The following is a 26912-nucleotide window of genomic DNA, read 5'->3' on the forward strand; positions in this document are numbered from 1 at the left end:
ATATATTGACATGGTCGGATTCTAGCATCCCACGAGCTTCTTGCAGGCCTCCATCCCACGAGAACCTCTCCTCTACTTCACTACCAACCCCACATGCCTATTCAGAAGAGAAGCCTCTGCAAGTCTAATTAAACTACGGAAAGAGATTTGATGCCACAAGATAACAACTACTGCTGGATTGTTTGAATTAATTGGCTTCACACTCTGTCCAGCTTTCTGTTTATGAAGTTTTATATGTCGGTGGACTTAGATGGCAATGTTTATAGAACAGAAGATCTGATCATATTCTCTGAGGCTGGACGATGATGCTTCGAAGTTGAGATTCGGTCTGAACGGTGTCATTCATCAATTAGCTTCTCCTATATAATTAAAATGGGGAAAAGCTTTCTGTGTCTTCAGCTAGCCATTTGGGAAAAAAATTTAAACGCAACTTCAATAGAACATGGTTATTTGTGACAAATTAACCGAGGGAAGAGGATCCGTGAAACACAGAGGTTGTAAACTTTTGACACTCCCCTTTGGGAAGGTTTCATTAATATGGGGTAAATGGATCTTATTCACAGGACCATTTGCGGAAGCTGGTTTTCCAACAGATCTCTACCATGGTCTTCCATGCTCAAGCTTTAATGGCTGCAGGCAGTATTTCCCACTCTCTATCAACTGAAATGGCTTACAAAATATTGGGAATGGAAATAAAGAGTAACTGCAGTTTGATAACACAAAGAATACTATCTTATCATTCTTATCATTCTTCCCCAAAGATTTCTTGAGACGTGTCTGAGTTCGAAACTGACCCATCAAGGTTTCCCCTGAACAAACGACCCTGACCATCTCACAACAAGAAAATCTAAAACCCTAATTGAATTCTCTTGGTATAAAATCACATTAGATATACATGGGATTGATTGCTCGTTTTAAATGGAGAAATCAATTTTCAATGAAAAAAGGGATGAATAAAGCAACATGAACAGTCCTAAAGTAGCAGAAAAGTTCTTACAGAGATCCTCATCAATGGAATAATTAATGAATCATGCAAGTAGAGAAGGAAACAGAAGTCCCCATGAAACCAGAGAAGCCTACTCAAATAATTAATTCAAAAGTAGACAAGGAAGAAGAAGATGGTCCTAGGGAAACAACTTCTCAACAGAACCGTACGTAAATGCCATAGCTTCTGCATGCAGGCAAGATTAATCACCCTTTTACATAAACAGATCAATCTCAAAATACTTCCATGAAAATTTCATCAAATCTTCCTGCACCTGTTCTTCTTCGTACAGACTTCAGATTCAGTACCTTTCTTCTGTAATACTGTACGCCTTCCTCCGATTAATGAGATTCTTACTCCCTGCAAGAAACTGAATGAAAAAGATTGTAGCGGATCCATGGATGATTGCTTAATTCCTCCCACTTCTGCAGCTTAATTACGGCAAATGCTTGGAATCAAACCTTTTCCGTTCTGGGAAATGGAGAAGTATTTCAGATAATCCACCGGTTACGTTCTCTTAAATCCAGAAAGAAACGAGAACTCATCAAACCTGAGAAGGGTTTTAAGGATTCTCTGAGGAAGACGAAGCCCTGGAAGAAGAACTAGAGGAGACAGAAGCAGCTCCTTTCATAGTGGGCGATTTTATATAGGATAACGGCAACTGCTACAGCTTGAGGAACAGTTGCCGTTCTGTCTTCTACTGATAATTTCTTCTTGTCTGCATTCGTGTGATCAGCTTTAACAAAGCTTTATTAATCAGACAACGCATGGGGATTTTCTCTCTTCCTCGAATAAAAAAACAATGGTTCTGGCCTTCTGGGCTCATTTCAAATTGTGGCGGCCAAATCTAATTTTATAACAGCACTTCAAAGCAGTGAGTTTTCGTTCTAATTTTGATTTCTATTAGCGGTTACATAAGCCTATTAAGTTCTGCTTCCTCGTGTGTATAATTATACTCGTCTTGAGTTTATAAAGACAGAATAAGTTGATTAGGGACAATTACATAAGACTTCTCTGTCCGTATGAACTTTGGTTATAATTCATCTTCATTGGATATTCTCAAGTTGAATCCGGATTAGACTAACTTCCATACGTAAATGAGTCTCATTCAAAGTAAAATCGTGGGTCAACCAGGTCATGTCGTCGGGATCATCCCTTGTATTCTCAGTGAGTATCTATAAATATACGGTTTTGGAGTTGGAAAAACTGACTTAACTTGGGAGATTCAATCTAAATTTCACTGAGGGCTGAGCTTTAATGCCTTGTTCGGAGTCATATAACCATGTTTTTTTTTGTGTGGGAATTTTACCAAAATACCAATTTAAAAAACTTATTTATGAAAACAACGACGATTTCAACTTATTTGCAAAACTACCGAACTTTGACCGATTCACTGTACATGTGGACAGTCAAAGGCGACACATAAGCTTTGACCGCTTACGTGTCGATACCTCATCAGTGTGGTATGATAGTTGAACACATGGGCTGCCACATCATCATTTTTACACACATGTCATCTAACACGTCATTATCAATTTCCCTCATTGCCCCGTCATCTCTCGACGCGTCAGCTCACTCCATGTAAGCCCTTCGTTATATTTTTTTTCGTTCTAATGTTTTTTCCTCGATCTTTCTCCTCTCCTCTCCTCTCTCCCTCGCTCCTGTTGTCGCCGCTCGGCCACGACTGCTCCCCTGCTGCCGCCGCTCGGCCTCGCCCTCGACGCCCCCCTCTCAATCGCTCTCTCTTTGTCTCAGGCTCATCTCTCGTTCTTCTTCTCCGTTCCTCTCTGTTCATCCTCTCGCCACCTCTTCTCTCAAAACCGAAGCCCCTACTCCCCCTCCAAACCTGAATTTGAATTTCAGAAGCCGATTTAGGAGGGTGATTTTTTAGGGTTTTTGTTAATTGAATCTAATTATTGTATTTAATTATAATGTTGATTTGAATTTAGGTGTTTAATTACTATATTAATTTTTTTGTGATTTACTGTTTAATTTTTTATTTGATGTTAATGAAATTTCTGCCAAATTAAAATTATTGTAAAGTTTTGTAAGATTTTTAATTAAATAATATATTTTTTAATAATTTAGTATTTTGTAAATAAGGTGATAAAAAGTATACAAATAAATTATATTTTTAAACACTAAAACAACTTTTTTGTATTTTTTTAAATTTATAAATATTTTAAATGGATAATATATGGGTAAGACTTAAAAGTAAATTTTTTTTCTATTAATAAATATTTTAAATCCATAGTAAATGGGTAAGAGTTAGATTATTTTTATTTATAAATATTTTAAATTTCTAAATATTATTATTTTGTAAATAAGGTGATAAAAAGTATACAAATAAATTGTATTTTTAAACTCTAAAATAACTTTTTTGTATATTGTTTTTAAAATTTTAAATATTTTAAATCTATAATATATGGGTGAGACTTAAGAGTAAGATTTTTTAAATTTATAAATATTTTAAATCCATAATAAATGGGTAAGAGTTAGATTTTTTCTATTTATAAATTTTTAAAATTTGTAAATATTATTATTTTGTAAATAAGGTGATAAAAAGTATACAAATAAATTGTATTTTTAAACTCTAAAATAACTTTTTTTATTTTTTTAATTTATAAATATTTTAAATCTAATTAATTTACTTATTTTATTTTATTTTTTAAAATATGAAGAAATAAAAAGTGTAAGGAATTTTTTTTAATTAATAAATATTTTAATTGATATTAAATGGTGTTAAATAAGTAAGAGTTAATTTTTTAATTGTTTATTAATTTTTTAATAATTTATTATTTTAGATATAAGGTAATAAAAGTGTATTTGATTTTTTTTAAATTTATTCAAAATTTTATCATCTAATGACATGGCAGAATACATGTCAACTATACTGACGTGGCAGACGATGTGTTAATTTACAGTATTGCGCTGATGATGTGACTGCTTACGCGTCGCCTTTGACTGTCCACATATACAGTGGACCGGTCAAAGTTCGGTAGTTTTACAAATAAGTTGAGGTCGTCGTTGTTTTCATAAATAAGTTTTTTCAAACAGGTATTTTGGTAAAAAACCCTTTTTATTTTTGTTTTACCAAGGCCCCCTATTTTCCTTGTTCATGTAAGCCTAGCAGATATACTTAACATGGAAGGAAACATTCCCTCTTTTATTCCGTTTCATTGGGACGTTTAACACATACACGATGAAGACCACAGAAATTCAAGCCTATTCAATTCCCACGCCATTACACTACATTACGTGAGCTCCTGCGTCTGCATCTGCATGCATAACGCTTATTCTTAACTAGCCCTAACATGGACACAACCTGACCAGACTCAATTCCAGCACAGACGATTTTCAACCAGGCCTCTTAGTGATGAGCATGATCCCCTTAGGCGTTTGATGGGAGGAACTTGGATTTCAGGTTTTTAATAACAATTTGTACTCCCTCGGCCATCCTCTTCACGATCTCGGCTGCGGGGAGGATTTCGTTGATGTAGCCCACACCTTCCCCTGCGTACATGACCATCTTGTCGAGCTGTCCGGTGGTGGTCGGGTTAGCAGCCTGTCCGGCGAATCGCCGGAGAGTTACTTCCTGTGACAACAACGACAAGAAGAGACAATTCAGATACTTGCCCATGTTAAGATTCAGGTGAATTCCTGATGGGAAGAATGTTTACATTTCCCCAGATGACGGAGTGACCGATGATGGGTTGGGTGTCATCGTTTTGAATCCAGTCAGGCGCGTCGTGCCACTCCTTGTTGAATGGGGTGTCGAGGAAACGAGCAAAGGCTCGCCATGACAAGCGGCCGTAGAGGTCAGAGCGCCAGGTCTGGCCCTCTGTGTACTTCACCACTTGCTGCTTGTAGAAGTCATTCGCGTAAGCCTCCTCAGAAGCCACAAACCTGTTTAAATGATTCAAAACAGTTTATGTCAACCCAGATGATTCAGAATTCTGCATGTGAAGACGTGGTTGTGGAAGACGAACCTCGTTCCCAGGCAAATCCCTTGAGCTCCGAGCACAAGAGCAGCAGCGTAGCATCGTGGGTCAGACATGGACCCTGCTGCAATGACTATAGTACCCTTGTTACCGATCACATCCACCACTCGAGGGACTAATGCCGTCACTGCAACCTAAGATTTCAAATATCTTCGATTCAGTTATCCATTTTACTAGATGAGTTCGAGCTGCTCGTTTCAGTTTTCAGATATACTTTCTCTAGATTGGATAAGATTGTAGTTACAGTGGCGCTTGATGAAGAATAAAAGGAATTGAAACGTCTTACAGTTCCAATGATGTGTCCTCCTGCTTCCACCCCTTGAGCGATTATGACATCAACTCCTGCAGCAACTGCTTTTTCTGCTTCCTCGACCGACCCAACCTGGAAGAAGAAAGGATATTATGTCGAAAGAGAAACTGAAAAGAAGTATTTATGTGAAGAAAAAAGTTAAAAATCAGATAAACTTGCACAGACGGACCTGGTGGAAGACCTTGACGCCGTGCTTGTGTGCCTCATCGACCATCTCCTTCGGATAATCCCCCCAGAAAACTTGCAGGAAAGCGAGCTTTTCGTCCAAGATGGCACGGATACTTTCTGTTTGCGGGAATGCCAGCAGAACTCCAGCTCCAAAGGGCTTTGTCGTTAACTTCTTCGTCTGCTGTATGGTCGTCTTCGTCAAGTCGTAGTTATTCTGCAAGCAGCAGCAGCAGAAAATCCATTACCAGTTTCTCTCACTTGATCCAAGAATCTAACAAGGATTCGGACAATCGCAAGGAATGAACGACAGAAACAAATTAACAAGACAATCATGCATTTAATTGAAGGACAAGTTAGCGAATCATGCAAGCAAAGTACGTAAGAGGAGGGTGAATTCTTCAACAAAATTCTTCCAGCCATAATTTCAAACAGATGAGATAGCGACTGTGCAACTTCTGGAATTTAAGGTGCCAAATGGTAAAAGTCTCTTATAAATCATCAGAATTGACGAAAGAAGAAGAAACGGAGACTTAAAAATGGAGATCATGAAACACATCAGACATAAAACCAGAGCACAGATGAGCAAGTCTCTACGAATAAAATGGACGTACAGGCGGGACGGCCAGAGAGGCGATGCCTCCTGCATTTGCCACAGCTGCAACCAACTTTGGTCCAGACACATCCGGACCCATTGTTGCCAACATGATGCCATTGTCAAACCCAAGGATCCCTCCGAACTTCACCATTTTTTTTCTAAAGAAGAAGAAGACGAAGAAGAAATAGCTGAAGAAGACGAAGAAGAAGAAGCAGGAATGATGTTGCAGACCTCCTTCCCCCCCCACCATCTATTTATAGTTATCTATCTCCTCCTTCCCTGCATGTCTCAGTCACCTTCTTGATCAAGAAGAGAAGTTGATGGATCATGACCAAATCACCCATAATTCTCCCTGTAATCACATAAACAACCTCACGTTCTCTACATCGTAGACCTAATCTTTTTATAATAAGATTTTGGTGTATAATTGCTCTGATCGTGGGTATTTTTTTCTGATGAAGTCACACCCATGAGGCAATTTGATGATGGAATATAATAATAATAAGGTATAATTCCGTGATCAAATGGAGAAGCCTTCTAGTAAATATAAAAATACTTTTAGTAATCTTAAGCAGATCAGAGAAGCTACACATAAGAATTTGGAGGACGTAAGGAGGGAAGAAGAGGCCAACCAGGTAGGAGTGATAGGGAAGATTGTCCCTATCTTGTTAGTCCGAGAACTAAAGAGGGGCAGGTAAGGGTTGTTTTCGATAACATTTCTAAGTTTTCTTGGTTATAATTTTGTTTAGTTCAATCACCAATCTTTTAACTTAAACAAGTTTCAGCTTCTTAATCCATATAGATTTTCCCATAACTATGAGTTAAACAGCACAAATGGTTAACTACATACCCATAACCCATAATCCATTATGGAGATTAAATTTTACATTGGATCATCCAATGAGACTCCCAGTGATTAGTGCAAGAAGAAGGGTTCTGCTAATCCCTGTGATTAAAGAAAATTTCTAATTCGTCTTTGAGATTTTCCTGATCTGTGTTCAAGTAAGAAATTGAATTAGAGCCTGAAACTCGACTTGATAATAATGGGAGGTTCTTTACTAGTTCTAAACATGATCCAGCTTCGAGTCGACGACATAAAATTTCGTGTTAACTTGTGCATAAATGACTCATGGATGAGCAGAAATCAGTAACCTAATGGGCTTAATATATTAATTATAGCACCCCACGAGCTTCTTGCGGGCTCCTTTCCCACGAGAAGCTTTCCTCGCTGCACAAGGGGAAAACATTTCCCTCAAGTCGCAGTCCAGAGAAAGTTCCCCAGTCCCTACAATCCAGATATAAGCCAGTAATTGAGGGCAATCACTTCCTGTTCTTTTCACTCTTTTCTCTCTTCTCTTTCTTGTTCTTCTCTCCTCCTGTCTTGAAACCAAGAACGGCGAAGAAAGTTCACAGATCCAGATTGCTGGTAATTCTTGGAGAAAGGAGGGGGAAGAAAGAGCTAGATCAGCTGGGACTATATCATTCACCGGCCTACAGTAGGGAAATTAGAAGCAGGACTTCTCAATCCATGTCCAGCTACCAACTTCATGCTCCTGAACAGTGGAACTTGAGGAGGAGAAGATTCAGGCTCAGAAGACACATAGTTTTCATTTAAACTCTTTATTATGGGTTTTGCTCCTATATACCTCCTGATGACTTCACCAGCTGGGACTATATCATTCACCGGCCCTACTCCTTGCCTTGCCAACATCACCATGTCCTCCTGCAGACCGACTGTCTTCCGGTTCGCCACTTGCCCGACAAATCGGCCAAGAACCATCTCCTAATGATTTCAACAAGTTGTCTTGACGAAGTGAATTTATCTGAGAGATTAAACAAATAAATGATGAAGTTCAAGGGTTTGTCACTAACTTCATCATATGTGATTGAGTACCCAATGATGGGTTAATTTTCATCGTTCTACACATCGTCTGGATCGTTTCTCCTTCTGTGGTGGAAATGGGTGTTGAGACATCGGGCAGAGGCTCTCCATTTTAGCCTTCCATAGAGATCTGTCATGTTTGTATCTTGTTCTACGTGTTAGCTATTGAATAGAACCACATTACAAGATGAACTCATTTACAATTGAGTCATATAATTTAGAATAGAGAAGATAAGTTTTACATGATAAGATAAATAAAAAAAGGGTTAAATCTAATGGGATATTATCCAATAACTGAAAGGATTATGCTTATCCCTTATCATGCCCCCTCAAGATAGGTTACCTGTTAGAAAGGCCAATCTTGTCTCATAGCAATTGAAACTGTGAACTTGGCACTGGCTATGTAAAGAGATTTGTTTCGAGAATTTTTGGAAACAAAAGGATGGAAGAGCAAGATAGCGGAGAAGAGCAGTGGCACTATTAGCGGGGAAGAACAGCAACACTGGTAGCGCCTGGGGTGAACAAAATCGAAGAAAACACATCATCCGATGAAGATATGGGGAAGACCAGGGAAACTGGTAGCAACTGGGAAGAGCAGCAACACTGGGAACGACTGGGAAGAGCAACAACACTGGGAATGGCTAGGAAAAGCAGCGACACTGAGAGGGGCTGGAAAGAGCAACAACACTAGTAACGGCTAGGAAGAGGAAGAGGGCGAGGTAGAGAACAGGAAGAGAATGCTTTTTTAGGCAGACGAAATTGTGAGTAAATCATCCAAGTAGTTCAGGTTGGGATGGTGTGGCAGAGAGTGAATTACGGGTGTGAAGAGAAAGTGGAAGTAGGAAAAAAAATTGGGAGGACGACAGATACAAAAGGATCGATCTGCTCTAATATCATGTTAGATATTGAGTCGAAATGTATTAGAAGATGAACTGAACCACTCTTTACAATTAAGGGTGGTATTTATACAAATTAGAATAGAAAAGATAGGTTTACATGATAAGATAAATACAATATCGGATAAATCTAATAGGATCTTATCCAATAACTAAATGGATTATGCTTATCCCTTATCACTGCACAGTGAAGAAATTACTGCTTGTTATAATCATTTGCATAAGCGTCCTTGTAGCAATAAACCGGCAGCAAGTGGAGAGGAGAGGGGAGTAACTCTGATCCTCTCCCCCATGCTGATCAAGGGATATGACTCTCTCCCACCTTATAGGATTTTTTTTTTTTGAATTTCTTTAAAATTAACTTGCGTTGTATGATAATATCATTGTTGAATAAACAATGGTTAACCTAATTGACCGGGGTTTAGCTGAACCTAATTACTATACTAAGTCAATAAGCAGCTCAGGTTTTATAAAATTAGCCATGAAAACAAAAGAAAGATTAGAAACTAACCTTGTGCCCACGCAGATACCCTTGGCACCGAGTGAGATGCAGCAACATAGCCACGGGCATCGCTGATGGATCCGGCTGCAGCAACTGTAACATCTCTGTCACCAACAACGTCCACAATTCTGGGAAGTAAAGCCATCAGTCCAACCTACCAGACATGGAAATGAAACGGTAAGAAGCAACATCTTCACCATTTTCAATTTTTTATTATTTATTCAATTCTGGTCAGTCATCGGGTTAAATGGGAAGCACTTGGTCATACTCTGTGCAGTAACATGTTTGGTATAAAAATTAAAATATTTAAAAAAAAAAAAAAAGCTTGGGTTGGGCCATACGGGACCTTATTATCTTATACCTAAGGGCCAAGGGGTGGACATCGGATCGGGTTTTAGGGGAAACCCGACCCGATCCAACCCAAAAAACATGGGTTCGGTTTGTAATTTGACCACGTGGGTCAGAGACAAGGCAAAGGAAAAGTGTACAGTAGAGGATGTTCGACGACCGATCAGCAGCAAGTTCTTCTTGCTCTGATTAGAACCATTAAGAAAGCATATATAGATTTCCAGAGGAGACCAAATATAGAGAAGGAGAAGGCGTATAACAAGGCCAGCCAAGGGCTCAATCCCTCCGGCGTTGGCGACGGCAGCAAAAAGCTCCGGCCCAGAGACGTCTGCACCCATAGCAGCCAAGATGATCCCATTGTCAACCCAAGAATCCATCCAAATTTCATCTTTTAATTTGCTTCTTCTTCCTATGCCGAACCTCAGTTCCCTCGATTCCCTTCTTAACTTGATACTGCCAGTACCTCCGAGCACGCAAGTTTATATCTTCTTCTCAGATAACACTTTCGGTCGCATCCTCGCGGACTTCCTTCTATAAGAACGTAACCACATCGTTCGGGCGCCCCGTGATAATCAGTTTTTTGTTTATTTTTTCTTCTCTCATGAACCATGAACAAGACTGTGCAGCTCTATCTTAACCACATAAAGGATATTACATCAAGGAGCTACAAGGATTACAACGAAGAAAATCGCATCTGTTTCTTCCTCTGTTGCTCCAATTTTGGTCAACGAAACACATCCGTGGCCTGGTTTTAATGAGTCCTAACATAGTAAAGCGATTCCACTCACGATCGACCAGGTACTCTTTTATTATATGTGATAGATAATAATATGGACCAAAAGAATTCTTCCATACGGATAGTTTACACAGACAATACGAAGTAACGTGCTCTTTTATGGGTTATGAAACAAGGTTCTCAAAACAAAAGATGTACAACCTCTAACCGATCAACTATATGACAAGGAAAGTATATTGAAATTTGGACTCCAATGATAATGGCAACCGAATAAATGACAAACAAAACTTACAGCCTTATTTGTACAATTCAGAGAGTTCCTGTCCTGGTTTTCCTTACAGCAAATGAGCATTGCATTGCCTGGAGAATAAAATTGATGTAAAACAGAAATTCCAGGTGGCTGATCATGAAAATTAATTCACTCACAGCAGTTTGGCTCGTGTTCTCTTTGCAGTTTCTCCCAGAGGCACAGCATCAGCCTCGGTCCTTGATAATGTGCAAGAATATAGTTAGCTTCACAACCTGCATTGTTGAACCGATCATCAGTGATGTAGTGGATCTCTTTACCACTCTTTTTGTACTGCTCGATCCAGATTCCCATTGCCACATCTTCGAGCTTAAAAAGCTGGAAAAACATACTGCTGTTACTACATGATCCAGGAGGGGTAAAAGCATTTATATATTCATTGTCATTTGGTCTGAAAGCAACTTTCTAACTTCAAGTGATCGTGGAGCAGATACCAAATACTACAAACATTATGATATAAGAAAAAATACTGAGGAAACCCTACATGGGCTCCACAAATGATGGGGAACTCCACAAATGAAAGTTTTCACATCATTTGTTGGGAGATCATATCAAGTTTGATGATTTTACTATTTTTTTCTAATGTTATTCATGGTATATGTTTGAAGACCTAGAAAGTAGTCAAAAGTGAAAATAACCGGAATTTCAGAAGCAACCCTGATTTCAAGAAAATTATAGCCTAGGTAGGTAATCTAGGGAATCATACAAACACTGTTGAAGATCCAACAGTCTTCAGAAGTAGCACCAAACAAAGAGAACATCAATCATAACCTAATGGGTCATGTTAACTGCTACCTTAAAGCATCTCTACAGAAGTAGAATGTTGTGACTTGTGCCATCCAAGAAAGAATTCAGTGTTTCTCTTATGGAGAGAACATCAGTCGTAGCTAGGCGACAATGGAGTGAAGCATTTTTAGTGCTGCTACCTTAAAGAATGTATGTGATTGATAAAAAGGAACAACAAAATCATTCCATGAATACCTCAAGAGGTTTGGGCTTAAACTCAACTTTGATGGAAGCTATCTGAACAACCCAGGCCCAACTGGTTATGATAAGGGATCACACTGGCAAAATTTTACTGATCTACTTAGTGCATGTGACTCTGCAAAAGCACAATGTCTTGCACTCTAAGAAAAAATTTAAGTTTATCTCTCATCACTTCAGCTCCCCTGTGGTAGTTCATGAGGATTCAACAAGTGTTATTGGAATGATGAAAAGGAACTCTCAACCTCCATGGAGACTCTCATGTCTTTGATAAAATACTGGATGTATGTTCCCGAATCATTGTAAAAAGAAGCATGTACTACAATCTGCCAATAGCATCTTCAATTCTCTAGCTAAGGAGGGAGCATCCAGGATCTCCCTTCTAATTGCTCCTACTCCTTCTGAGGCTTGAGGTTTCCCTCTCCCTCCACCATGTATTCATTTACCTCTGAAGCAATTAAATCTCAAGAACTTCATCCTTTTGAAACCAAAAAAAAGGAAGAATAACAGCAGAAAAACTGAAACATCAATAAATAGATTGCTTTATATAAAACAAACTAGAATTTTCACGAGAGTGAATAGGTACTAAAGAGTCTCTCTACTCCCTAACTCTAATAGAAATGCATCGTTGAGATTATGTGCCACACCACAAGTACAAATTCCATGAGACTGAAGAGATAATAATCAGTCTCTCAACTCTCTAGCCCCAAGAGACAATAAAGAGTCTCTCAACTCGCTGGCACTAAGAAAGATGCATCATTAGATCATATGCCACACCATGAATACAATTTCCATGAGAATGAAGAGGAAATAATCAGTCTCTCAACTCCCAAGCCGAGCATCATTTAGACCATCACACTAAAAAACAGCTATCTGGTAGTTGAAGAAACTGATCCTGGTTAGTTGTTTCACCTTAAGGCATCCCTAAACCTTTTCCAGCCAAAAAGATTACCGAAAAGGGAGAAAGACAGAAAGAAAAAATTGGGATTCCATCAAAACCAAGAGAGAAGACAGAAAATGTACTGATCCTAAAAAGAAATGAAAACTGGTGTTTTTATCAAATTTATCAAATAAACTTGGGACATTCTAGACTACAAAATCCTAACCTTGAGATCTCTTTCCTGATGACCTTGAACAATAAATTTTGCTACATCCCTTGAAATAATGTACCCGGGGCCATGGGCCCAGGGAGGATATTTAGCATATGGCCATTCCTGCAAAGAACAAACTCCATAAATAGACTTCTCACTTGACTTTCAGCATATGTATAACAGTTTGAAATTCAAATACCACCAAGAAGGTGCTGAGACAGATGTACCACTTCACTGATGTACCATTTGCTGTCCCCTTCTCTGATGGGAGCAGAATCAAAGGAAATTAGACCATATAAAAGACCATTAGGGATGTTCTTCTCCCTAAGATTAGACAGGACTTCATCAACCCTAACAAAAGCATCATCATCTGTCTTCATTATATATTTTGCTGGAATAACTTTAGTCTGCAAAAGCCAACCCAAAAAGGGATTAACCCAACAAAAGAATAGGAACGAACACCAATGATATACGCATGCTATTTTCGATTCTTTAATCTAATTCTCAACAATTTAAAGAAAAAAATCAATAAAGAGTCATAAAAATTCTATTTTTTTTTCAATGTCATAAAAAAATTATTTTATTTTCTTGACTTTAAAATTCCAGTTTTAAATTTTTTGGCAAGATACAAATTAAAAAACATACTCACCCCAAATATGCATATTGCAATAGTTTTCAAAGTGATAAGAGCATAATAGTCAACAAATGGCATCAATTGGATATCCCCATATATCTGAGCTTCTCTCCACAACTCTGAATTGACTTGCTTGTTCTTATGCTGATATTCACAAAAGTTATGGGTGTTATGAGCATTAATCATGTCACTGCCTCCAATAGATGAACTCACAGCTGAGACAGAACATTAGAGAAATACGGATTGCATACATAATCGACATTAGCTTATTGAAGAATTAGCTCAGAACCGAAAGATAATCAAACACTATTCATGAAGCCATCACTTACGAAGCCAATAAAAAATCGAACAACAACATCTCCACTTCGCACAGCCTTGTACTGCATCCATGACCTCCTCACAGCCATTCGCCGTTCAAAATTATTTCCAGTTGAGAAAATTCCAACAAGCAGTAAGATTCTCTTCTTGGAAACTGGAGGAGCTTTGAGGTGTTCGACACCCACAATCAAGTCAGGATCTTCAGAAGCAGGTAAACCATTCGCTAGAACAGATAGGACATCCAATCCACCTCCCACCCTGAAGTCATTGACCAACCATGGTTCAAGTCTCTGCAAGTATAAACTAACAATCATGTTGCCTCAGCTTTTACAAATTCCAGGTAGATTTAATCTCTGTAATCCTAGGACCAATACTGAGTTAGAGTTCATCTCTTACCTCCCTATATGAAAATGATGTTTCATGTCTCCCATTCACAGTCATGTGGAACCCCTCTCGACCAACCCATAATGTGGCAGCAAATGGATGGTCAGCAATGAATGGAAAATTGACACTTAAATGTGTTCCTTTGGAGGTGTTAAGTGCCTTTCTTTTATCAAGTTCAGTCATGTTGATGTTGCGATTATCTTCCACAACACTTCCACCCATTTGTTCATTACAACAGACAAGCCCATCAACTGTATTATATAATACAGAACGTTAGAAAAGGTTCCATGAACAAATTAATACCAAAAGATTAATCCAAATTTACATAAGTAAAGAACATAACCAACAGTTCCACATTTAAAATTCAATGAGAAAGAGAATAAAGTGTGTTTACAAAAAAAAAAAAAAAAATTTCTTGTCACTAAATTTATGAGGTTATTGAAGTTCTGGACAGACTCATTTTCTTAATCATCCAATGGCATTTTCGGAGCTAGAGTAGGTAGCGTTTCAATTTCCACTTCCTTCATACTTAAAAAGTATTCCTATGGTTTCATCCGGTTATAGAAAGTGCAGAGATCTGCATGTAGTTCTAATCATGTCCCTAAAGTTGGATTTATAGCTCTCTTTCAGGATCCATCAGAGACATGACAGACTGAGGATGTTTTTTCACTGTGCAAAATATTAATTATGGAGCTTACCTTCATATACTTATTCAACATTTTGAGAGCAATATTTGGTTCCATGGACTTTTAATACCCCGGAAGATGATATACTACAGTCAGAATGACAAAACAGTAGTTAAGAAATGTGAATTTAGATATTTTAATAAAGTACTTCACTTTTATGGCAATTTGACAAAATAGTACAGAAAGAGGAAAGAGAAGAAAAGGAAGCAGAAAATGAAATTACCATTGCAGGTTGCCGAAGAACCATAAGTAGGACATTTTTCCTCTTCACCCCAGCCATACTCGGTAGTCCATGAATTCTGAACTATTATTGAGCCATCTGTCGAGGTACCACCTTGTAAACTTACGTTGTAATGGAATATAATAGGCGGCTCTTGTTCGCCAGGAAATCTTGCACCCACTACTTTGAACTGAAAACTCCCAAAATCTCCAGAAGGGATACCAACCACGGTAATAGAAGAATCTTCAACAAGCCCACAAGGAAACTCAAGTAGAGTTTCATTTATTGGCGATGTTAGATTCAAGGCACTTAATGTAAGAGGACAATGCTGCTCCTTTATATTGTTACCCTCATTGTCGCTATTAACAGCTCCTGAAGGTGTTTCCTTCTCAATTGTTTCTATTAGTTCTTTCCATGCAATGGAAGCTTCTTTAACTCCTTGAGCTGTGTCAGGCAAAGAATCAGGTCTAGACATCAAGTCATGCATCTGGCCCCACAGAAGAGTGACTCTAAGCACATCTTCGGAAACATTTACCACCGAATATAGATCATCCAATCCTTCAACAGTGATAAGATAAGGTTTCACAATTAGATAGTGCGGCCTTTCAGGCATTTGAAACTTATGGCTGTCTCTGTCTTCTGATTGGGCCACATGTTTGAAGTCGCCATTGAAGAAATCATATGGTGATTGCTTCCGTGGATGGGTTTCCATGAGGCTGTATCGTATAACCAAGATAATTGCCAAAGCAACAATCACTGTGCCTCCAGTCCATTTCCTCATTCTCAAATGAGATGAAATTTCACTGGCATGACAGAAGGTTTTCTCTCATACTATTTCACTTGTAAAGGAAGGCCCCATTTGCATACCTAGGCACCGGCTGTTATCCTACTGTTCTAAGAAAAACGAAGGAAACTTCAATGCATTTCCAGGTGTCATGTAGCAGCTGAATATATTCTTTTTCGAAAAAAAAAAAAAATCAGCTAAAGAAGAGACAGCGCAGTCAAAAGCGATCTCTAGCTACTAAACAACTGCCACTCGATAGAAATCAAATTGTAATCAGTAGTTCAAGATGGCAGCAAGTACCCTAATACTCTCAAAGCTCAAAACATTGTCGTCAGGGGTATCACGCCTCTTCTCCCTTTCCGCATGAGTATCCACCTAACATCCTAATAACTGATCGACTCCTAAAATTCCAATGCTCTTTTCAGAGCCGAAAACAACAAAGCCTAAAGTATCCTACAATGTATACATTTTCTCCGTCGATCTAATTCCAGCCATCCTGAATACAACGAGCAGCCACATTCAGTTGTTTAACGCATTTCTCATCTTGTTTCTCAAGCACACAAAGAAATGAAGCAACCAACCTTCGTCTAATCTCGACCTCAAGATCAAACACTTAAGTCTACTGAAACCAATAAATCGAACTAGAGAACAAATTATTCAAGTTTACTCCGGCCTCAAGCGAGCTGCAAAAATAACAACGAGATGAACTAAAGAGTATATGTGAAATTTTAACATTAACAAGAAGAAAAAAAAAATCATCAGCGATTTTGATCTAATCTCTCGTAAGTAGGAAAAGAGCATGAGAATAAGAAAAAACGTAGTCTAGAAGTAGCTTCCGAGTACCAATTCTCTGTCACCATTCTGCTATTAGGGCTTCGATTTTCGAAAGACCGCCAACAGGTATTCCTCTCGACGTGGCAAAAGCCGGGTAAGTTTCTCCGATGTAGATCATCGGCCTAACCAACAAGGCTGTCGCGAGTCACTAAGAACTGTAATAGAGACAGTATCCCTCTCTCGGCGTGCAATTCTATCAGACAGAGACCCGTCCCGCCGGTTTCGTCAAACGAACTCAACTAATAATAGTGTAAATGGATAAAATAACTACCCTACTTGTGAGTCACTCGCCTCAAATCATAATTTGAGAGACTCAACTCAACTCAACTCAACTCGAGTGACTGGATTTGGATTTCGTGGTTGTTGATTTGGGTAAATTGATACTTGTTCATATGTAATCAACCAATAAATGTGCTCACTAAACACATAATTAATCTATATTATTTTTAAATTAAGATAATTATCTCACCATTTTGTTTAATAAATCAGACAAAAGTAAATGGATAATATAAATCTAAATCAACCTTAAATAAAATTATCAGTTTACTAATCATCCAAATTACTAGTTCTAGTGGTCAATGACTATAAATGCTAAGGGTCGTCATAGGTTCGGTTGGGGGTCTGTTTTCCTAAAACCCAAAGCTCGGCTGAGAAAGATATTGGTTATTAGCAAGGCAACTAAGTAAATCAAGTTTAATTTGTTTTTAGTAACATTAAAGACCAAAGTTGTTGGGTATACGACCAAAGTCCCACATTGCTTAGAAGTGGGGATATCATGGATATATAAGTGTGGACACTATCTTCATTGGTATGAGGCTTTTTGGGGTAATACCTAAGAGCAAATCCATGAGGGCTTAGGTCCAAAGTGGACAATATCATACCAATGTGGAGATAGGTAGTATCGATAGTCTTTATAAATGGTATCAGAACTATGCCCCAAAATTAGTCATTGGTGGATGGATCTTTTAAATACATGAAAGTGGTAGGCCTCAAATTAGATCCTTGATCTGGATAAAACATGTTCTCGAGGTACTCCATGTAAGGCATGTGTTTCCAACGCATTGGAGTGAAAAATCCAGGTTGGTAGAGAGTGGACAGATGGGTGATTGTTTTAGGGAAGGATCGGTGGTTATTTGTTTGAGGGGAGGATTGTTAGGTGTACGACCAAAGTCCCACATTGATTAGAAGTGGGAAAGATTATGGATATATAAGTGTGAACACTATCTCCATCGATATGAGGCCTTTTAGGGTAAAGCCCAAAAGCAAATCCATGAGGGTTTAGGCCCAAAATAGATAATATAATACTAATGTGGAGATAGGTACTGTCCATATTCCTTATATGGAAAAGAAAAAAAATAAGAATTTAACTATTATTATTCCCAAAATAGTTAATAAAAAGGAGAATTTGATTATTATATCTTTTCACTAACTAATTTTGGGAATAATAATGGTCAAATTATCATTTTTTTTCTTTTCGACCCTTAAAAAAGAGAAAAAAAGTTATTTTATACCGTTTGGCAACAAAAAATCATGGAAAGAAAATAAAAAAAAAGGAAAACCTTTTTTTCTTTTAATTAAAAAAATTCTCTCAGATAATCAAATAATTTGGAGAAAAAAAAGAAAAAATATGGAAAGTGAAGAGAAAATTTTATCAGGGTGATTTGGGATCTTCGACATTTCATCCGTCCCCTTTCTTGTACCCAATATCCTCCTCAGCCGAGCTCCTTTATCACCCTTGAACTAGAGTTTCTCAAAATTTTATCCAAAACTCGTCTACGCGGGTTTTGAAAGTTTGAAACTCAAGGCTCTGTTTAGACAGATTCGCAACACGGCACAATAAATTTATTATTAAAATCATAAAGGGCAGAAAAGATTACATGACAGAGGAATTGAGACAACGACAGGAGGAATGATTGAACAGGGTGGAGAAGAGTTTCGCGATGTAGTTAGGCTGGCCTCGCGGTGCTTTTGGCCTATATGATCATGTGGTTGGGGATTGGTCCAGCTGGAATTACAACTTGCTACTGCATTGTTAATTTTATGAAAAAATGTCCACTTATATGCACAAGTCTATATTGATTTTTTTTTATAATAAATATAAGAAAAGGATTGCACCCTATAAATAAAATTTTATCAAGGTGATTTGGCATCTTGGATGGTGATCGGGTTTGACATTTCGAGCTTTTTTGGGTTTGGGTTTCGGGATCAGAGATTGAGGTCGTGTTCGGGTTTTGAAAAACCTGACCCATGCCGAGTAGACTTAAGTTTTCAACTTGCAATATTTTTATGTTCATTAATTACTTTTTTAGGTTAGATCGGAGTATTTTATAATTAGAATCTCTAAATATTATTTAGAAATATTATTTTAAAATAATAATAATTATTACCATTATAATAAAATTATTGTTCTTAATTGATAAATAAAATTTATCGATAAAATTGTAATAATTATAGATATTTTAGTTTATATGTTTGTATATATTTTTAATCATTAAAAAAATATAAAATTATTAATTTTCATCCAAACTAGAGAAACCTCGTTTCTCTTTTGTTTTATCTCTTATTTTCCACGGGCGTCCAGACAAGAGAAAAAAAAACCTCTTTTCTTTTCTTAGGGTTTTCGTGTTGACTTATTATTATAGAATATAAAACATTAGAACAAGTGTAAGATAGATAGCGAACCTTAGACATATATTTATTCAAGTGAAGACAAAGTTTGAAAGCTAGACAATTCTACTTTATCTTTAACATATCAATTTCAAGGTTTTCCGATTAGAACCTATTTCGTTAACATGAAATATATGAGTTGGATCAGGAGACTTGGGATAACTCAGGAGGAGCTTCAGTCCGAATAGAAGAGTGACTAATTTTTTGTGACATTAATGATACCAAGATATTAGTTTAAAATAAGTTTTTTTGATTCATTGAGTTGACCCGCGACTCGATCAGCTCGGCTCGTGTAATTTGAAACTAGACAAGTTGGGTCAATGAGTCAAATTTACCCATGGGTGAGTCCTTCCAAACTCGGGCTAAGTTTGGCCGTCGGACCGATGAATCCCTCAAAGATGCGTATTATGTAAGCAGTTATGTCGTATTTTCAGGGGTTGCAATGAACCTTATAATATAGTCTGACCATATGAAAATATTGATCTTAAGTCACATCCATTACTATCATCACTAAGGTCCAGTTGGTGGTGGACCCGGTTGACCCGGTCGAACCGGCCAAGGCATTAAGCGCCTGCCGATCCGGTCTCCTAAACATTGTTTTAGAGAAAAAACAGTGAAATTAAGCTAATAGTACACTCTAATTAAGGAAAACACACTTGCTGATTAATTAATCGCGCTATTAACTCATAGGGACGTGGTCCATGTATGTGGCTGCTCGCCCAGCCATCGTGTGAAGCGACCTGGGACCGGTCGCCGGTCACATGGAACCCGGCTTATAATCCATTAATTATCTCTCGCCCCCACATTGCTATGTCAGGCGGGTCCAGTGATTGGTTCAAATTTTTTTTTTTTTTTGGGGACGTGGGAGAAATTAATTATTAGAATTGAAGGTTCTGCCGGTAGTGTGACGTGGCCAATCATCATCCAACTAACCAATAACTTCCAGGGTCCCACTGTGATGGGCCCGAGAAGGATCCCAACCATTTGTTTAGTGGGCCATCTTTAGAATTATAATTGTCCTATTTTGTGTGATATGACTAGCCAGACTAACTGATTAATCCGGGTTCACCTGAATTAATAATAGGTCGGTTCAACCGGACCATGGTTTAACAATGGGAAAAGAAACATGGTAGGTGAACCGGGATCCCTACTGTGTATAATATTTCTTATTTGATCTATCTTGATTCTTTCTCATATGCTAAGAAACGGACCATTTTTCTAGCCGGTTCAGTTAATTGGTCTGGTTTGAAGAATGATAATTTTAGGATTTTTTGGGGTAGTTGTGTAAATTCACAATGTCTGATAAAAAAGCTGGACACAGTAAAGATGTGCGGCCCCGGTCCGAGAGCGGCAAAAGGCGCGTGGTCGAATATTCGCAGGTACGAATATTTTAATTCAGGTATTTAAAGGTAGTTTGAACGGTCAAAAAAGAGGGAGACTCTCTAACATAAAAATAAGATAATTCTGTAGAGCTTTCTTTGATTGTCATCAACACGCCCCAAACCCTCTCAAAAAGCTTCTCGTCTCTCTCTCTCTCCTTCTCTCTCTGCTCTTGTACGAAGATCAGAAAGAACATTTGCAGGAGAAGGAACACAGGCGAGGTCTTGATCGTCGAGCTACTGGTTCAAGATGTTGCCGTTGTCATCACCGAGTTTTGGTTTGGTGCATGATCAGTTCGGAGAATCGCGAGTCTACGGGTATAAATTTCTTCCCGGATCGACTCTTCCCTCCTCTGGAATGTATGGGTGTCGGGGTTCGTTTGAAGGGTTTTTGGTGAATGATGGTGGATTTGAGCGGGTCGGGTTGCTCACTGGGATGAGCTTCGGCTGAGTGAATTTATTTGGGGTTGCTTCTTTTAGATTCGTAGATCTTCCCCATTTTTCGGCGCTATTTATTTTTCTTTTGGATTTCGTGGGTTTTTCGGTTCTTAATTATGAGAGCTGGATTTGGATCTTCTTACTTTGTTTTTCTCTTTTTAGAAAAACTTCTGGATGTTTAGTCGTGGTATGTAGCGAGATTTTTTTCTTTCTTCTCTTTCATTTATTTGTCCCGAATATTGGTGAAGAAGTGGGTTTGTTTAACTGTTTTGGCTGGATTCTTTTCGCTATTTTTACATTTTCCTTCGATCTCGGTGTTGACCTTACTAAATGAAGATGTTCATATCCCACGATTTACTCCTTTTTATTTTCTTGTTTGTCCCCATCTCTCGTCGTTTTGGTTCTTATTTTTGTTTCCATCCTTGTTGGATAAGATTGTGCTTGTCTTTTAAGCTAAGTTCATGGTGGGTTTTACGTCAGGCGAGGAGAAATTAGACTGGATTGGTTTTGGTGCAGCAACTTACAGGAATCTATTTTTGCCGCTGATCCAGGAACATAAATCTGGATTATACTATGTGCTTCACTCCACCTCTTCTTCCTCATCCCCCCTTCCTTTCCTGATTCAGTTCCCATTTCTATTGGATCTTCGTTCATTCAATAAGGAATCTCTTTACGAGCTGGCCCTATTTTATAGAGAAATACGCGCTTCATGTCCTTTAATGAGACTTTGTTATCGCTGAGTTTGATCACCAAAACCGCGTCTATAAAATCTAAAGTGAATGTACCTTGTTTAGATGACTTCTCGTCTGGAGGTTCACCAGTTGTTTCTTTTTCTTCTTCCTCGTATTGTGTTTAAAGATGATGATCGTTCTAGGGAAGCTTGACCTCTGAAATGAATTTATATCTCGTGGTGAATTGATCTGAACATCTTTCAAACATCTAGTTCTATTTTTTTCTTTCTTGGGTGCACATTGTGAAGAATCCTTTTCTGTTTTATTTGCGACTGCAAATTTTTGTGAAAAATTTTGTTTTTAAATTGACTTATAAACCTAAATGGAAATGGTTTAAACAGTGTGATGCTTTTGGTATCCTTTGTGTAAAAAATTGAATTTTCAATTTAGTATTAATTGTTCTAGTCACACGTTCCACCACTAGATGGTCTGAAAAAAGAAAAAAAAAAGAAGACAATTGGCGTTGCTTTAAATCTTTTTGTCTTCTTGGTTTGGTTTTCTCTTGTCACATAGACCTTAGAAAAGTAATAAGTTTGATGGCATGCCTACCTGAAGCTGCTCATGTTTTCTAACTTCAGTATGTTGTTATGATTTGGTAACCTATGAGCTTGTTACTACTGTTACCCTTGTGGTTGGCGGATCTTTGGACCTATATATTTTTTTAGTATAGCTATCATCTGAAGCATTTAACATGGCGAATGTCTGAATTCTGCAGGAATCTTCTGTGTTTTTTGACCTTTTGTTGCTTTTTGTTGTTGGATAATTTATCTGTTCTTTTGGTTCAACTTGGTACATGGAAATTTGTAATCTGATTTTCAGGAAGCCTTAAAAGCATACCTTAATTATGCACAAATATGGCATATTTTAGCACGTTAGTTTTAGTGATGTAATGCTCTAAAAAGCAGTTCTGTTAAAATATCTTTATTACTACTTTCTAACTTGTTTATTTGGTTTTGGTTGGTACATGTAATTCATTTTTTTGTTTTTTAATTTTTGCAGATGAAAGATTTGCCTTCATTGAGGTGAAGTCAAATTTGTAAATAACAAATTAGATTTCCAGTGTCAGTTTGTGCTAATGGCTTCAGTGAGTGTGGTACCTGCATCTGGAATGAGGGACACCAGTGGGAACGCTATTGGCGTGGATAGACTGCCCGAAGAAATGAATGATATGAAGATACGAGATGATAAGGTAATGACATGGGTTTTCATGCGATTTGTAATCCTACCATTCATTGTGTTTTAGTCTCTCCTTCCTAAAGTAAAGTTCCTTTTAGGAAATGGAAGCAACTGTGGTTGATGGAAATGGGACAGAGACAGGTCACATAATTGTCACAACAATAGGTGGCAGGAATGGGCAACCAAAGCAGGTGATTCTACTGGGCGAGTTTGACTAAGCATTTTATATTTTTTCTTAATTATCATTACTATTATTTCTTAAGCTATAAGCATGGGCTAATGAACACTACATTTTCTAATATCTATATATGTTTTTTCCCCTGACCTTTTTTTTTTTCTTTGTTATATTTTTCGTTTTCTGACACTTTTCTTGTTTTGTTGGTAGACTATAAGCTACATGGCGGAGCGTGTTGTAGGTCATGGATCATTTGGTATTGTTTTCCAGGTTTGTCTTGTTAGCTATATTTGAAATATTTGTTCTTTAAGTGTACTATGCATGTAAAGGTCTCATGCATAGATTTATATTTATGCGTTTCTTTGCATTTTGTCCAGAACGGGCTTCATATCTTTCAAATTCTGATATGCTCGTTGGTCTTGTGGTTATGTAGGCCAAGTGCTTAGAGACAGGCGAAACAGTAGCAATTAAAAAGGTTCTTCAAGACAAGCGGTACAAGAACCGTGAGCTCCAGACAATGCGTCTCCTGGATCACCCTAATGTAGTATCACTGAAGCACTGTTTCTTCTCAACAACTGAAAAGGATGAACTTTATCTCAACTTGGTGCTTGAATATGTACCCGAGACTGTTCACCGTGTCATCAAACATTACAATAAAATGAACCAACGGATGCCATTGATATATGTGAAGCTTTACGTGTATCAGGTACTAGGATCTGTTCTTGCTATAGCTCTTGATGCATATATATTTATTTAAATTTAGCGATGATCGGCCTTCTTTATGTTGCAAAATTATTTGTTCAGCTATATCTTGCAATTTATTTTAATATGGTTTTATACATTTCAGATTTGTCGTGCATTGGCTTATATTCATGGGAGTATTGGTGTATGTCACAGAGATATCAAGCCACAAAATCTTCTGGTATGATTACATGCTTATTTGCTATGCTTCCATTTGCTTCAGTCATTTTCCCAACAGCTTTGATATCTAATCTTTCTGAATTACTATTGTTTCAACATTTGGCTAATGAGTGCTCCTTTCCTTTATCAGGTTAACCCTCATACTCACCAGTTGAAGCTATGTGATTTTGGAAGTGCAAAAGTCTTGGTATAGTTTGGATTAATTGGATACTGATGTTCTAGTTGTTTGAGGAAAAGTTTTATGATTTAAGTCCATTCCTTTTTGGTTTTCTTCTTGCAGGTTAAAGGGGAGCCTAATATTTCTTACATCTGCTCTAGGTATTATAGAGCACCTGAGCTTATATTTGGAGCCACTGAATACACTACAGCAATTGACATATGGTCTGCTGGCTGTGTGTTAGCTGAACTGCTTCTTGGACAGGTTGGTTTATTATTCACTGGTATCCTTTTACTCTTCACTATATTTGAGCTATGAATTTCAATGCTGCTAACATTTTTTTCTATGGACACAGCCTCTTTTTCCTGGAGAGAGTGGAGTTGATCAGCTGGTTGAAATTATTAAGGTATTTCTTCTGCTTGTCTATTGGCAGTATTGCTATTGAAGTATGTTTGGTACTTCATAACCACATTTTATGACATTCCATTTTTTTCAGGTTTTAGGCACGCCAACCAGAGAGGAAATCAAATGCATGAATCCTAATTATACAGAGTTTAAATTCCCTCAAATTAAGGCTCACCCATGGCATAAGGTACCTTAAATTACTGCTCTTTGCATAGGGAATATGAATTTGTTTTATTTACAAACTACGATGCTATGTGTTCTCATCTGTTTTCAGATATTCCATAAGCGAATGCCGCCTGAAGCAGTGGACCTTGTCTCAAGGCTTCTGCAGTACTCCCCAAACCTACGTTGCACTGCCGTGAGTGTTTATACCCATTTTTCTGTTATGTTTTTAAAGCTGTTTTTTAAGCTCTTGTTCCTCTTAGCTTCAAATTGTCTGATGTGCAGCTGGAGGCTCTGAGTCATCCATTCTTTGATGAACTCCGCGATCCAAACACCCGTCTACCTAATGGACGTTTCCTGCCTCCACTCTTCAACTTCAAGCCTCATGGTATGGAATGACTGCAAACGTGGGAATTTATTTTTCTTGATGTATCTAAAGTCTAAATTCTTGGGGAATCATAGGGACCTGATTGATTTATGTTGGTTTGTGATCACAGAACTGAAGGGAGTGCCAATGGAGATTCTTGTGAAGTTGATCCCAGAGCATGCAAGAAAACAATGTGCTTTCCTCGGATTGTAATTCTCCTCTTGCTGAACTCAGTTGTGGACTACTGCTACTACTAGGACTAGCCAAAGGTACCTTATCCTCCTAGGAGAAAAGTGAAAACCATCTTGGGCGTATGTGACTGCGGATAAATCATATGTCAAAACTAGTAGGTTTTTCCTTCTTCGGTTTCTACCTCTTTTTTCTCTTGTATTACTCGTTTTGTAAAGCAGATTGAAAAAGGGGTCTGCTAATCACCCAAAAACCTGATGGGTCTGCTAACCCTTGTCCCAAACCACAGATTGTAACATTATATAGAACAGAAATATTGGTGTTTTATTTAAGCGATTTGTTTTCACTTAGCTGACAGGGTTTGTGGATGAGTGTTTTTAGCTAGGAAGGAGGGCGTCAGTGTAAATGGAGTTTCCCAGGGTTGCAGCAAGCTAGTAGGGTCACCGTAGTTTATGTTGGTGTGGAGACGAAGCATTTTAAGCGGTGATTATGAATGTGGATGGTGTCTGAAATCGTTGGTCTCGTTATTTTTCTTTTTGGTTTAAAGAAGGCTAATCGTGATATTATAGTTCTGTGCGCATTTTCCTTGCAGCCCATCCTAACTTGGAAAAATTTCTGAGCCATGTTTTATCAGGAGACAAATGAGGGCCATTCTCCTGTGTGATTTATATGAATGGATAGGCTTAGATTCTCTTTTATACTACAACGTCGTTAACCAACCAATATTTTACCTTGTATCGAACAGTTTAATGGCGTCTCGATGTAATTGTAGTAGGGAATCGCTATTATGAAGGATGATGCAGGCACATTACCGTTTAAAGTAGCATTTCTTCCCTCAAATGGACTTTTCTGTCTCAAAAATTTCACCTGTGACTCTATTTTAGTTTCCTGACTCGTCAAGCAAAATTTGTTTCTTAAGAGAAGGATTAGAATCAAACCAGTGATTCGAAATCGACGAAATCTATATATACAGAGAGAGAGAGAGAGAGAGAGAGACTGAATTGAAGGGGCAGGGAGAATGACTGGCTAAGACATTTACATAAGAAAACCTGGGGAAGGCTACGACAATGTTGAGTTTGTTAACTGAAACCCACATGAATGAACGACCCTAATGACCGTCTCAAATTGAGACTCCTGAAAAACCCTTGGGTGAAGTCCGAAAGCGTGCACTGTATACAGAGAAAATTACAATGGAGCTTACCAAAGCACCACTGGCCCTTGCCAACTTGTCTCACCAAAAGCAATACAACATTCAGAGATCTTGATCATTGAAATCTTAGTTTGTCTTGATGATGGTTCCTTGTTCCTTATCATCCAAACTAAATGGTATATTCAACTTCAGAACAAGCATCAAGATTAACTAAGCAAAACCACCACTATCTCACACAGATTATTCGTTAAATACTTTATGAGAAAGGCTAAGCCCGGATATTCTCTTCTTCCATCTAGTTTAATACTTCCAATCACCATCAAACTTGTC

At 37.9% G+C, this 26912-nt stretch overlaps 3 protein-coding genes and 1 pseudogene across 11 annotated transcripts; 1 reads left to right on the forward strand and 3 right to left on the reverse strand.

Annotated features, from left to right (window-relative positions):
• Positions 1-4376: 4376 nt before the first annotated feature.
• LOC137956389 (uncharacterized) lies at positions 4377-6309 on the reverse strand. The gene is made up of 6 exons (XM_068803874.1): positions 6076-6309; positions 5466-5678; positions 5273-5368; positions 4975-5120; positions 4666-4891; positions 4377-4580 (listed from the first exon to the last, which is right to left on the reverse strand). Exons 1-6 carry the CDS (start codon positions 6307-6309, stop codon positions 4377-4379), a joined length of 1119 nt encoding a protein of 372 aa, XP_068659975.1.
• A 1255-nt stretch (positions 6310-7564) lies between these two features.
• Positions 7565-10064, reverse strand: LOC137956393 (uncharacterized; annotated as a pseudogene).
• A 630-nt stretch (positions 10065-10694) lies between these two features.
• On the reverse strand, positions 10695-16873 carry LOC137956759 (hydroxyproline O-galactosyltransferase GALT3). Of its 9 annotated transcripts, none has more exons than XM_068804365.1 (9): positions 16675-16873; positions 16413-16514; positions 15051-16327; positions 14154-14392; positions 13769-14047; positions 13455-13583; positions 13033-13212; positions 12821-12928; positions 10695-11048 (listed from the first exon to the last, which is right to left on the reverse strand). In XM_068804365.1, exons 3-9 carry the CDS (start codon positions 15826-15828, stop codon positions 10842-10844), a joined length of 1920 nt encoding a protein of 639 aa, XP_068660466.1. In that variant the 5' UTR covers positions 15829-16327; positions 16413-16514; positions 16675-16873; the 3' UTR covers positions 10695-10841. The 9 variants fall into 9 exon arrangements, with proteins under 9 accessions (XP_068660466.1, XP_068660467.1, XP_068660468.1 ...); XM_068804366.1 differs by having other exon boundaries at positions 15051-15936; positions 16132-16514; XM_068804367.1 differs by lacking the exon at positions 16413-16514 and having other exon boundaries at positions 15051-15936.
• Positions 16874-20784: 3911 nt separating this feature from the next.
• On the forward strand, positions 20785-25764 carry LOC137955275 (shaggy-related protein kinase alpha). Its single transcript, XM_068802140.1, has 13 exons — positions 20785-21029; positions 22880-23069; positions 23155-23247; positions 23442-23501; positions 23665-23937; positions 24079-24153; positions 24283-24339; positions 24433-24573; positions 24665-24715; positions 24806-24901; positions 24989-25072; positions 25162-25264; positions 25374-25764. The coding sequence occupies exons 2-13, from the start codon at positions 22956-22958 to the stop codon at positions 25454-25456; spliced, it is 1230 nt and encodes a 409-aa protein (XP_068658241.1). The 5' UTR covers positions 20785-21029; positions 22880-22955; the 3' UTR covers positions 25457-25764.
• Positions 25765-26912: the final 1148 nt, after the last annotated feature.

Source organism: Aristolochia californica, unplaced genomic scaffold (assembly GCF_029961685.1).
Source record: "Aristolochia californica isolate CCGP_79_NKW_82.1479 unplaced genomic scaffold, dmAriCali1.0.hap1 SCAF_2, whole genome shotgun sequence".
Classification (NCBI taxonomy): Eukaryota; Viridiplantae; Streptophyta; class Magnoliopsida; order Piperales; family Aristolochiaceae; genus Aristolochia; species Aristolochia californica.